Source organism: Anolis sagrei, chromosome 6 (genome assembly GCF_037176765.1).
Source record: "Anolis sagrei isolate rAnoSag1 chromosome 6, rAnoSag1.mat, whole genome shotgun sequence".
Classification (NCBI taxonomy): Eukaryota; Metazoa; Chordata; class Lepidosauria; order Squamata; family Dactyloidae; genus Anolis; species Anolis sagrei.
The window spans coordinates 20,937,602-20,950,693 of NC_090026.1; the positions used below are offsets into that span (position 1 = coordinate 20,937,602).

The window sequence follows — 13,092 nt, forward strand, 5'->3', positions numbered from 1 at the left end:
CAAGGCATAGCGATGGAGGTGTCTGGTCCAGCAGGGTCCTCTTTCCGCGGAGAACAGTGGCTCGCACAACGTGGGTCTCAACGTGGTGTGTCGAACCACAGCCCTGAGGTGGGTTGCACAATGGCAGCATCAATTTCCCACTATTGTTTCATGTTTCTTTCTAGAGAAGCAGGTAGCCAGGAAGGGAAAGAAGAAACTTGACAGAATGACTAGACGTGGGGCGTTGCCGCTGTTGTTGTTGGGTGCCTTCAAGTCATTTTCAACCTGTTGTGAACCTAAGGTGACCCTATCACGGTACTTTCTTGGCACAATTTGAGAATTGCCTCTGTTGTTGAGAGTGTGATTCACAAGAGGTGCATTTCATGGCCAAGTAGGTATTGAAACTCTGGTCTCCATGTCTAATGCTCTAACCAGAATTCTTTTTTTATATGGTCTAAAGCATTGGTACCCAATCTTTGGTCTGCCAGTGTTTGGGATTTCAGCTTCTATAATTCCTGAGCACTGGACAAGCTGGCCTATTGAAGCTGAAGTCCAAAACAACTGGAGGACCAAAGTTTGGAAATGACTGGCCTAAAGGATTCTTCTGTGCCAAACAACTTGTTATCCTAACAAGAGAAGAAGAGCAAAGATGTGAGAGTGTGGGCGTTTGTTGTTTGGGTTAGCAAATCTATCTTGAGACAGCATTCCAAGATAACCGCTGTTTCTGTCGCATAAGGTTGCCAAGTGAAACAAAGGGAAAGGCTTTAATGGTGGCTCAGAACATGGAATTTCAGCAGCCGGTGCTTACAGGATAAGCAACATCTGGTGAAGATCCTTCTCTTAAGCACCTACAGTTAGCTCTTCACATTTGTGGATATTTCTTTTGCCACTTTGATTGGATTTGATTAATATGGTGGATTTGATTAATATGGTCTTTAGGAATTTCTAGATCCACCAATGTAACTCTATGGCCAATTTCAAGTGGGATTTCACCACAGAGTTGTGTTGGAGGAACTAGAGCAGCGTTTCTCAATCTGGGGGTTGGGACCCCCCCCCCCGGGGGGGGTCGCAAGCGGGTGTCAGAGGGGTCACCAAAGACCATCAGAAAACAGTATTTTCTGTTGGTCAGGAGGGTTCTGTGTGGCAAGTTTGGTCCAATTCTTATCATTGCTGGAGTTCAGAATGCTCTTTGATTGTAGGTGAACTATAAATCCCAGAAACTACAACTCCCAAATGTCAAGGTCTATTTTCCACAACTCCACCAGTGTTCACATTTGGGCATATTGAGTGTCTGTGCAAAGCTTGGTCCACATACATCATTGTTTGAGTCCATAGTGCTCTCTGGATGTAGGTGAACTACAACTCCAAAACTCATACACTTCCAGTATTTTCTGTTGGTCTTGGAAGTTCTGTGAGGCAAGTTTGGTTCAGTTCCATTATTGGGGGAGTTCAGAATGCTCATTGATTGTAGGTTACCTATAAATCCCCTCAACTACAACTCCCAAATGACAAAATCAACCTCCGCCCCTAAACCCCACCAGTACTCACATTCGGGCATATCCAGTATTTGTGCCAAATTTGATCCAGCGAATGAAAATACACAGTACATCCTGCACATTATGCTATCTAAATACCCCAAAGGATAATCTTAGGTAGCTCCTCTTAGTACTTGGATGGGACACTGCCAATGAATACTAGATGCTGTAGGCTATATATCAAAGGAAGGAACTGGGAAAACCACTTCTAGGTATTCATTGCCAAATAAAACCTTATGATTTAAAGGGTTGCCATATGTCAACATATGACTTGAAGATGCATATGCACAATATTTCATCATCTTTTCCATCTCCTTGTTTTCTATTCTGCTGACTCCAGGAATTGCCCCATAATCCAAGTTGTCTTTTTTTTCAATCACAGTTATATTTTGCATATTATGTTTTAATCGTTTGTCAGTTTGAATCTTAAGAGTCTAATACTTTTTTTTTTACTTCAGAATTTAGTTTAGAAGCAGAATCCTTAACTTAAGGGGCTGTTCAGCCCAGTGGCATAGTGGGTTAAACTGCTGAGCTACTGAACTTGGTGACCAAGCAGTCGTTGATTCAAATCCGGAGAGTGGGGTGAGCTCCCGCTGTTAGCCCCAGCTTCTGCCAACCTAGTAGTTCAAAAACATGCAAATGTGAGTAGATCAATAGGTACTGCTCCGGCGGGAAGGTAACAGCGCTCCATGCAGGCAAGCCAGCCACATGACCTTGGAGGTGTCTATGGACAATACCGGCTCTTTGGCTTAGAAATGGAGATGAGCACCAACCCCCAAAGTTGGACATGACTGGACTTAATGTTTGCCTTTACCTTTACCTTACTTCTCAGACCACGGTGAAATGAGGGGATAATTCTTTCTCACTTACTTAGGGAATTCAATATGAGAAAGCTGAGCATTAGATGAGAACACTGGGAGACTAGACTTCAAATCCCTGCTCGACCATGGGAATCACACTCTCTCAGCCTCAGAGAGAGATAATCTGAACCCTCATCTGAACAAATTTTGCCAAGAAAACCCTGTGATAGATTCGCCTTAAGTCAGAAATGTCTTAAAAGCACATAATAACAAAGAATGTGCTTCTAACCAGAAGGTGGATAAGAGAGCAGATAGGAGGATGAGTCCTAGCAGCAGAACTACTGAAAAGGAAGGAAGGCACTAACTCCCCTTTGGAGAGTCTTGCAGAAAGATATTTAAGCATTGCAAATTGCATCACACTCCTGTTCTAGTAACTGAGCTGAATATTTGACAACAACGTTTTCCTCTTGCCCACGAAAACTGGAGACTTTGTACTCCCATCTTCCACCTGGAGATGATCCACAAAAACCAAGCTCTGAGACCTGCCAATTGTACCTGAAGGTCTTGTGCAAGTTCAGGAGCCCTTCCCTATGTACTGTAATGCAGCTGCTCTCCCTGTTCCTTGACGGGGATGGTGGATCATGGCATAGTCATTGCCCAGCAGCTTGGGCCGGATGTCAGGCTGTCTTTGTGCTCTGTCAGAGCCAGGTACATCTCGACAATCTGGTGCCAAGCAGGGACAGGGCAGTGATTGGCTTCTTATCAAAGGGCCCCTCCTTGTGCCTGCCAAGAAGATGAAAGTCCAGTTTTGCGTATCATAGGCCTTTTCCGCTTTCCACTTGGCAGTGCTACAGCCATTGGGAGAAACCATGGATATCCTGGAGATAGATGCCCAGTATAGGAAGAAGGTGGCGGCTAATGTAAGAGCCTTTTTGTGTGTGTATCACTCACAGTGGAGGGAGTGGGAAATGGAAGCACAGTCTTGGGTGATGGTCTCAACCTACTATAGAAAGTTCCTTCCCTTGAGGGAGCTAGGATTCTACAACTCTATGGGAAAACGCTGTATTTATTTATTTACCATATTTGTATACTGCCTTTCTCAGCCCGGAGGCGACTCAAGGCAGCTCTGTATGCTTGTCAGTTTGACTATTTAAGACCCATTTCTGCCCTCTTTTTCAGGATTATGTTCTCACCAGTTCTTTGAGGGTTGCTGTGAGTTTTCCGGGCTGTATGGCCTTGTTCCAGAAGCATTCTCTCCTGACATTTCACCTGCATCTATGGCAGGCATCCTCAGAAGTTGTGAAGTCTGTTGGAAATTAGGAAAATGGGGGTTATATATCTGTTTATATATTCACAGATATATTAACCCCATTTTCCTAGTTTCCAACAGACCTTACAACTTCTGAGGATGTTTGCCATAGATGCAGGCGAAACATCAGGAGATAATGCTTCTGGAACATGACCATACAGCCTGAAAAACTTACAGCAACCCAGTTCTCAAGTAGCCTATTCACTGGTATACTGCATAAACTCACAATAACCCAGTGGTTCAGGCCATGAAAGTCTTTGACAATACACAGTTCTTTACGGATAGTAAATTTGCATAGATTCCAATATATCTTTGCCACCACTTCATTATAGCAATTTTTATATTCAGAACTGTGCTCAACAGTTTCTTCTTCTTTACATGAATGACATTTCCAATCTGTGGTTATTCTTTCATAGAATCATAGAATCATAGAATCAAAGAGTTGGAAGAGACCTCATGGGACATCCAGTCCAACCCCCTGCCAAGAAGCAGGAATATTGCATTCAAAGCACCCCTGACAGATGGCCATCCAGCCTCTGTTTAAAAGCTTCCAAAGAAGGAGCCTCCACCACACTCCGGGGCAGAGAGTTCCACTGCTGAACGGCTCTCACAGTCAGGAAGTTCTTCCTCATGTTCAGATGGAATCTCCTCTCTTGTAGTTTGAAGCCATTGTTCCGTGTCCTAGTCTCCAAGGAAGCAGAAAACAAGCTTGCTCCCTCCTCCCTGTGGCTTCCTCTCACATATTTAAACATGGCTATCATATCTCCTCTCAGCCTTCTCTTCTTCAGGCTAAACATGCCCAGCTCCTTAAGCCGCTCCTCATAGGGCTTGTTCTCCAGACCCTTGATCATTTTAGTCGCCCTCCTCTGGACACATTCCAGCTTGTCAATATCTCTCTTGAATTGTGGTGCCCAGAATTGGACACAATATTCCAGGTGTGGTCTAACCAGAGTCTAACCAATAGTTGCCTTGCTCCTAATTGTTTAAAATATGTTTTGAGCAGAAAATAGGTCTTTTTTAGTGTTCCACATTGTAACCATTTCCAGATAGTAGTCTCCTTTTCTACTCCTCTTTTTTATTTTTGCCAGGCAACAAGGCATTTTTTCACACACACACACACACACACACACACACACACACACACTCAAAATCCAATATATTTTCTCTATACACACCTCTCAATGTTTTAATTGCTGTCTTTGTAGTATTTACTCAAGCATTTTAATTCTTCTACAGTTTGGTTCCCTCAGCCTCCATCATTGTGTGGTATGCCTAAGTAAGTGCACTGTATAGATACATTTCATCATCATCGCCCTCATCACCTTCATCATCTTGAGCAACATTTTGCTCTTTTCCTCAGGTAGCAAAATGTTATGTCTGCTTCATCTGTTGAAAAGGGTTGTTGGCTTGCTTGTCTTGTGTGTATTATGTGTAGTGCTTTTCATTACTCGTAGTGTGGCAAACCTTGAGAAAGATTAATAGCTGCAGGTGAGATAAGATTCCATGAAAGATATCTTGCCCATCCCTGCTTATCTTTCCATACAAGTGCCAGTCACATGGAAATACAGGGCAGAGTGGTAACCTGCTCTCATTTTACATAGGATGGCACTCACAAGACTACACTGAGCTGGCAAACATTCTTCCTGAGATGAGTCAGAACTTAACATAGTACCCAGAATCCCTTGCAATATTGATGGGGAATTAACATGATTCTCCAAGATGCCAACTCAAAGACAAAGAAAAATAACAACTGGCCAAGATCCAGAAAAAGTGACAATGAGGGGTGCGGCGAGGAAGATAGAGAACGGTTGAAGAACAGCCGGAACTTAGATACAGATATACAAGTTAAAAGTTATGGGACTGCACTGGATACGCAGGCAACAGAAATGGTAAATTATGGTTTTATCCTAGTATTCACTGGTTAGAATATATGCAGGTGGAAGAAGATTAATTCTGAGAAGACAGGATTGTAGAATAAGACAATTCTGCTGCAAAATCTTTATGTTGAATTCTGATCATTATCTCTTTGTTCTTCATCATACTAGAGAATAAATCTGGTTTCTGCCTCCTGCAAAATTCTGGGGTTTGTAGTTTAATGAGGCTGTTAAAGGCGCCTCCCTAAACTACAAACCCCATAATTCTGCAGGAGGCAGAAACCGAGTTTAAAGCGGATTCATTCTCTAATTTGATGAGGTCCTTTTCTTGAAAATATATCCCTGCATATTATGTAGGAGGATGATTTAGCCTGTCTCAATCCTCCCCTTGTCTGGGTGTTTAACATAGACAGTGTCTGCAACCAGGGATCCTCCAAATGTCTTAGTCTGCAAGTCCATGCTAGCGTGGGAGTTGTAGTTCAATTCCGCCAAACTAAATTAAAGCATACTTATTTGGGGAAGGTTACTATAGACAAATGTCTTAGTCTGTAGGTTTGTGGTATGGGAGCAAAAGTCCTCTAAAGCTTACTTTGTTGAAATAGGTTACTATAGCCCAGGCATGGGCAAATGTTGGCCCTCCAGGTGTTTGTGGGAGTTGAAGTCCAAAACACCTGGAGGGCCAATGTTTGTCCATGCCTGCTATAGCCTATTAAAAGCTTGATAAGAATTATTCTAATCTCTTTTAGCCTGAAATTCTAAAGAACATTGTTTGGCAACTAAGCTGTTGGCTCGTTTTGATGTCTTCACGTGAAACAATTGATGTTCCACTTTTTTTTATGTCAGGAGCGACTTGAGAAACTGCAAGTCGCTTCTGGTGTGAGAGAATTGACTGTCTGCAAGGACATTGCCCAGAGGACGCCTGGATGTTTTGATGTTTTACCATACTTGTGGGAGGCTTCTCTCTTGTCCCCGCATGGGGAGCTGGAGCTGACAGAGGGAGCTCATCCGTGCTCTCCCCGGATTCGAACCTCCAACCTGTTGGTCTTCAGTCCTGGGCACCACCGGGTACTCCTCTAAGAGACCAGAAAAGACACTTTTTGGACTATAACTTCAGAATCTCCTGGCCAGCATGGGAGCTGTAGTTTAACAAGGAACTTTCCCAAGTTTGGTCACATCTTCCTATGAATAAAAACCAAGGAAAAGAAGGAAAACTGCTAAAACATGTCTGTAGTACTTCAACTTACAGGGTTACAGCCTGTGTTGGATGGGGTTACACTCCCCCTGAAGACGCAGGTTCGCAGCTTGGGAGTGATCCTGGATTCATCGCTGAGCCTGGAACCCCAGGTTTCGGTGGTGGCCAGGGGAGCTTTTGCACAGTTAAAGCTTGTGCACCAGTTGCGGCCGTAACTTGGGAAGTCTGATTTGGCCACAGTAGTCCACGCTCTGGTTACATCCTGAATAGATTACTGCAACGCACTCTACATGGGGTTGTCTTTGAAGACTGTTTGGAGACTTCAACTAGTCGTAATTTAAGATCTACTGGGAGGCCCTGCTCTTGGTCCCACCAGCATCTCAAACACATCTAGTGGGGACGAGGGAAGGGCCTTCTCGGTGGTAACCCCCCGCTTGTAGAATTCTCTCCCCAGCGAGATTAGATCAGCATTCGCCCTCCTTACTTTTAGGAAAAAACTAAAGACGTGGTTTTGGAGCCAGGCCTTTGGCTAGTGGGCACAGCAGCACTTTAGGCACTGAACTCAGACAATAGGATTGTTTGAAAATTGGAAATGGTTTTATGACCTGTGATTATGTAATTTTAATTAATAACACTGTTTAATTGTTATGTAGTGGATTTTATATTGCTGTTTTATATTGTTGTTTTGATACTGTTGGCATTGAATTGTTGCCTGTTGTTAGCTGCCCTGAGTCCCCCCTTGAGGGTGAGAAGGGCGGGGTAGAAATGGTCTAAATAAATAAATAAATAAATAAATAAACTTTAACTGTTCTCTTTCTCCCTTTCAATGTCCCCTTCTTAGATGAGGAGTGTTCTATTGAAAATGACGCCTTTCTTCATCTCCTGTGCCATCTATTTTGTACTCCGGGTCCCTGAACCCAGCATCCTTGCCACTGTTGTCAAGTGCCTTCCGACCCTCTCCTTGGCGTTCTTTGTGGCCAGCCAGTCCCATAGTGTTGGAGCCTGGACGCCGTATGCCCGGAGGCTCTTCCAAGGGTTTCTGCTCTCAGCTCTGGGAGATGCCTGCCTGGTGTGGCCTTGGCTTTTCATTCCAGGTAAGGGGCTTGCAAAATTGGATTGAATGGAACTTGGTCCAACTCATGGCATTTCCATGGCTTAGTCAAAATAGTAAAATGGTGCCACTCCACCACACAGCACAGGGACAGCACTGTTTGCAGGTGTCAAACACAACACACTAGTAGAGAGGGGACCTCATCAGACACAAGTCCTCCCAATTTCCACACATTTCTGCAACGTTTCAGGGACAAATAGCCACAGACCCCTTCACATGACGTAAAACTATTTCAAGTTGTCATCCATTGTGTTTCATCCCTGAAATGTAGTAGAAGTGTAGAGAAATAGAAGACAGGGAGAAATCGTCTTCTGAGCTCCTGATGCGTCTGGAAATGGAGAAAGTGGGGAAAAACAAATGGCATGGCATCTGTCAGCTTTGCCCATGTCGTTTTGGTTTAGTGATGAGGAGCAATGGAAAGATATTACTTGATGGAATGCCGGTGGCCCTTTTGCTGGAAGGACTGCTGACCGAAACGTCGGTGGTTTGAATCTGGGGAGTGGAGTGAGTTCCCGTCTGTCAGCTCCAGCTTCTCATTCAGAGACATAAGAGAAACCTCCCACAAGATGGTAAAACAGCTGGGCGTCCCCTGGGCAAAGTCCTTGCAGACTGCCAATTTTCTCACACCAGAAGTGACTTACAATTTCTCAAGCAACTCCTGACACTCACACAAAAAACCAACACTTGATGATAGCACTATTTTAAAAGGTTTCAAAGGTGCGTGATTTCCTTGGTTTAAAAAAAGAAAGAATACGGAGTGGGCAGAGACTACACTCGCCCATGTGATGGTTCCAACATGAGACACAATGGGAGAAAGGCTGGGGAACAAATGTGTCTGATGGGAATTTTAAATCGGAACTATGGGTTTTTAAATGGAATGCTATGATACACTGTGCTAAGAAGATGATTCCCCCTGCTTTCCAAAGCTCATCTGATGAGGACTAGGGCTGTCAGGTTTGCAATATTAGATATGATGCATGAAGCATCTATGGCAGTTCCTCAGAGAACATCTTTCCAGGCAGGAATCAGCCAGTCTTTGAAGCTGTAAAGCCATTCAATGCTAATCAAGGTGGCCAACTACAACATTCACACTTGCCTCAAGCAGATGAGAGTACTTACTCCCACCCTGGACATTATTCCACAGATATATAAACCTCACTTGCCTAGTTTACAACACACCTCACAACCTTTGAGGATGTCTGCCATAAATGTGGATGAAGCATCAGGAGAAAATGCTTCTGGAACATGACCATGCAGCCTGGAAAACTCATAGCAATCCAATCTTTCCAACAAATAACAACCTGTCTAATACAAATTAGGAAAGATTTTACCAGTTGTAAATTTATATTCCAAGGTTGGGAAGACTTGTAAAGATGCAAACTCTATAAATCTGTCTGTAGCAGTTGGTCTTACCAAGTAAATTATCACCTCTGACCACATGAGGGCACCAATGACATGTCCAGGCAGTCCCCAAGTTACAAACAAGATAAGTTCTGTAGGTTTGTTTTTAAAGGTCATTTGTAAGGGACTGCCTGTACTGTATATCTCTGGTTCTGTACAAAGTAGAAAGATTTGCATGGTTGGAATTTAATATGCTTCGAAGCCTGTGCCTAAATGCCTTAAAGGCACCAAATCCATCTGAACCTAAACAGTGTTAGACCTGGTTAAAACTTGAATGAGAAAACACCAAAAATATCAACTACTGTATAAGGAACTGATAGAATAATCTCTGAGTATTCCATGTGTACGAATCTTAATTGTGCAAAGGCCCTCCCGGCCACCGCCGATGCCTGAGCCTCAAGCGTAAGTGATGAGTTCAGGAGGACACCCAAACTGCAGACCTGTGACTTCAGGGGGAGTGCAACCCCCTCCAACACAGGTTGCCACCCTATACCCCGATCTGGTTTGCGATCTACCAAGAGGACTTCTGTCTTGTCGGAATTAATCTTCAGCCTGTTCCTCCTCATCCAGACAGCCACAGCGGCCAGGCACTCATCCAGCACCCGAGGGGCTTCCTAGGAATTAGGTGGAAAAGAGTAATAGAGTTGCATGTCATCTGCGTAGAGTTGGCACCCAACTCCAAAACTCCAGATGACCTCTCCCAGCAGTTTCATGTAGATGTTAAGAAGCATGGGAGACAGAATGGAACCTTGCGGGACCCCACAGGTCAAAGGCCAGGGGTCCGAGCAGGTGTCTGGAGCGGCCCTCCAGGAAGGATTGGAGCCATGACAAAACCGTGCCTCTCCGAAACCCATCTCGGAGAGTTGTCCCAAAAGGGTACCATGATCGATGGTATCGAAAGCCGCTGAGATGTCCAAGAGAACCAACAGGGTCACACTTCCTCTGTCAAGCTCCCTACAGAGGTCATCCACCAAGGCGACCAAAGCCATCTCAGTACCATGACCAGGCCTAAAGCCAGACTGTGACTGATCCAGATAGTTGATGTCATCCAGGAAACCCTGGAGCTGAGAGGCGACCACCCGCTCCAACACCTTGCCCAAGAAAGGAAGGTTGGAGATTGGTCTGTAGTTGTTCAAGACCGTGGAGTCAAGGGAGGTCTTTTTCAGGAGTGGTCTAACCACAGCCTGTTTTAGTCTAGATGGAAAAGTCCCCTGCTCCAGCGATACATTAATGATCTACATAAACCAATCAATCAGCCCACCTTTGGCCGGTTTAATTAGCCAAGATGGGCAGGGGTCCAGAGCCGACGTGGTTGTCCTCACAAAATAAATATGTATACCCAGCTTCAAGTTAGCCATCAAATGTCTGTAATTCATGTATATGCCATCCTAGAGCTCTGAACTATTTGGGCCAAGTTGTTTTAATTATCTACTTCTGTCTTTTATCTCTCTCTCTCTCTCTCTCTCTCTCCCCCCCCCCCCCCTTTTGCAGGGATGGCTGCCTTCGCTGCTTGCCACATCGCCTACATCTCGGCTTTCGGCTTCACTCCTTTTCGGCCTCTTATCCTCATCGTTGTTGCAGGGCTAATGACGACGTCTTATGTCTCCTTGCTGCTGCCGTGCCTGGAGGGCATCTATGTGTGGGCTATCACAGCCTATGTAGGTCTACTTGGCATCATGGCATGGCGCGCCCTTTCTCTCAGCAAACGACTGAGTGCTTCAGTCGGCAGCGTGATCTTCGTTGTGTCCGATCTGTATGTTGGCCTCGATAAATTCTGCTCCCACATGCCTCATGCCCACATGGTCATCATGCCCACCTACTACATCGCCCAGGGCTTGATTGCATTTTCAGTGGCCTCTCAAAAAGTCCCTCGGAAGGAGCATTGAGCCTTTGAATGGGACTCATGCATTAACATTTTAAAATAGTGGGACAACTTAGGAATCCTGTCTTTCAACAATCCATCCTCCATCTTCTTTTCGTCTATTCTACAAAGAATTTACACACTCTAGCCTTCTTTCATCTCATTCCCTCAAGAGAGATGTCTTCATTTTGGGACATTCCAACATCTATTTTACTGTATCATCTATGATGGCTTCTGAGGCATTGTCTACCTCAGTGGTTCCCAGCCTTTTTTTGACCAGGGACCACTTGATTAGGGACCACTTTGACCAGGGACCACATTCCAACATTGGTACCAAAAGAGTTACCAATCAGTTTTTTTTGTCAACTTTAGATTCAATTTGGTTATTTGATTCAGAAAATTGCATTGGATAGACCACATCAGCTCTAGTTTCTGGTACAGAGCATATGCCATCCAGTAGTCACCATCTACTCACCCACAGAAAACCATATTTAATAAGCCTTGGCATTATAAGAGGATTTCATGAGACCAGTCACTCTTGTTGCAACGGTGTAGTAACTGTGAGGGTGCGGACCATAAATGGCATTGGATAGACCTCATCAGCTCTAGCTTCCGATACAGAGTATATGTCATCCAGTAGTCACTGTCTGCTCACCCACAGAAAACCATATTTAATAAGCCTTGGCATTATAAGAGGGTTTCACGAGACCAGACACTCTTGTTGCAACAGTGTAGTAACTGTGAGGGCGCGGACCATAAATGGCATTGGATAGACCACATCAGCTCTAGCTTCTGATACAGAGTATATGTCATCCAGTAGTCACTGTCTGCTCACCCACAGAAAACCATATTTAATAAGCCTTGGCACTATAAGAGGGTTTCACGAGACCAGACACTCTTGTTGCAACGGTGTAGTAACTGTGAGGCCGCGGACCATAAATGGCATTGGATAGACCACATCCGCTCTAGTTTCTAATACAGAGCATATGCCATCCAATAGTCACCATCTGCTCACCCACAGAAAACGATATTTAATAATCTAGAGCTGAAATAGTAGTGGTAGTAGTAGTATTTCGTGGGTAGTCAGCCTCTCCCCTCCTGACATCCCTGCTGCCTTGGCACTATAAGAAGGTTTCATGAGACCAGTTGCTCTTGTTGGCACGTAGTTTCGAGGCAATGGTGTAGTAATGGTGAGGCCATATTTTCATTCTTGCAGACCACTGGTGGCACATGGACCACAGGTTGAAAACCACTGGTCTGTATGGACTAAAAAGATCATATTTATCTTGTATCTGATGTTGGAATAGCATACATCATATCTGGAGAATTCTGTTCTTTCTTTCCTTCCTCCTCCTCCTCCTTTTCTTCTTCCTCACCCCTAAAGATTTAAATCCAAGTTTAAAAGATCAAATTTATACCTCACATTTTTCTGGGAAACCCAGGTTATTTTACATCTCAGCTTTAGGGGCCTTTATTATTATTTTTTCAGGTGCATTTATATTGATAATTACATATCGTTATTTGCACATCTCTGTCTATCAGCATTTAAATACCAGTCACTTCACTTAACACAATACAATGCTGTATTGAGGCAAATGTATAAACTGTGAACATATTTATATACATCAAGGAGAAGAAAATGGAGCAGCCACAGTCGTGTGGTGGGAAATAATGTGGATTATCATCATGAAAACGGCTCTTTAATATTGAAGTGACCTCACACAGGAAAAAAATCATGTGACTGTTTATACCGCACCTTATTTCAATTTAATAAGGATGCGTTTGGTGCTAATGTGGTCACTAAGGGCCAGGAAAATGTGAACTGAAGCAGAATGTTTTTGTTTATGTAGACAGCACTTGTAATTTCCTCTTGGATACAGTCCTAATAAAGAAGTTAACTGGGAATGCCTCGTGGTTTAAAAGCATTTATGGTTGAAAAGCAAATGTATGTTGCCATTGTTCCAAGCTGACATCTATAAGAGTGCGTCTAACAATTAAATTAATGCAGTTTGAGATCACTTTAGCTGCCA

General features: G+C 44.0%; 1 protein-coding gene across 2 annotated transcripts; it reads left to right on the top strand.

Annotated features, from left to right (window-relative positions):
* On the top strand, positions 1-12,256 carry LOC132779380 (lysoplasmalogenase TMEM86B-like). 2 transcript variants are annotated; one of them, XM_060783073.2, is made up of 3 exons: positions 1-108; positions 7,531-7,783; positions 10,693-12,256. In XM_060783073.2, exons 1-3 carry the CDS (start codon positions 13-15, stop codon positions 11,085-11,087), a joined length of 744 nt encoding a protein of 247 aa, XP_060639056.2. In that variant the 5' UTR covers positions 1-12; the 3' UTR covers positions 11,088-12,256. The 2 variants fall into 2 exon arrangements, with proteins under 2 accessions (XP_060639056.2, XP_060639055.2); XM_060783072.2 differs by lacking the exon at positions 1-108 and adding an exon at positions 2,901-3,234.
* Positions 12,257-13,092: the final 836 nt, after the last annotated feature.

Bases quoted from the DNA above. Each gene is read 5' to 3' on its own strand.
- LOC132779380 (XM_060783073.2), top strand. From the start codon at position 13: ATGGAGGTGTCTGGTCCAGCAGGGTCCTCTTTCCGCGGAGAACAGTGG. The intron at 109-7,530 runs GTGGGTTGCACA...TCCCCTTCTTAG, and splicing joins TGTCGAACCACAGCCCTGAG to ATGAGGAGTGTTCTATTGAA. The intron at 7,784-10,692 runs GTAAGGGGCTTG...CCCCTTTTGCAG, and splicing joins GCCTTGGCTTTTCATTCCAG to GGATGGCTGCCTTCGCTGCT.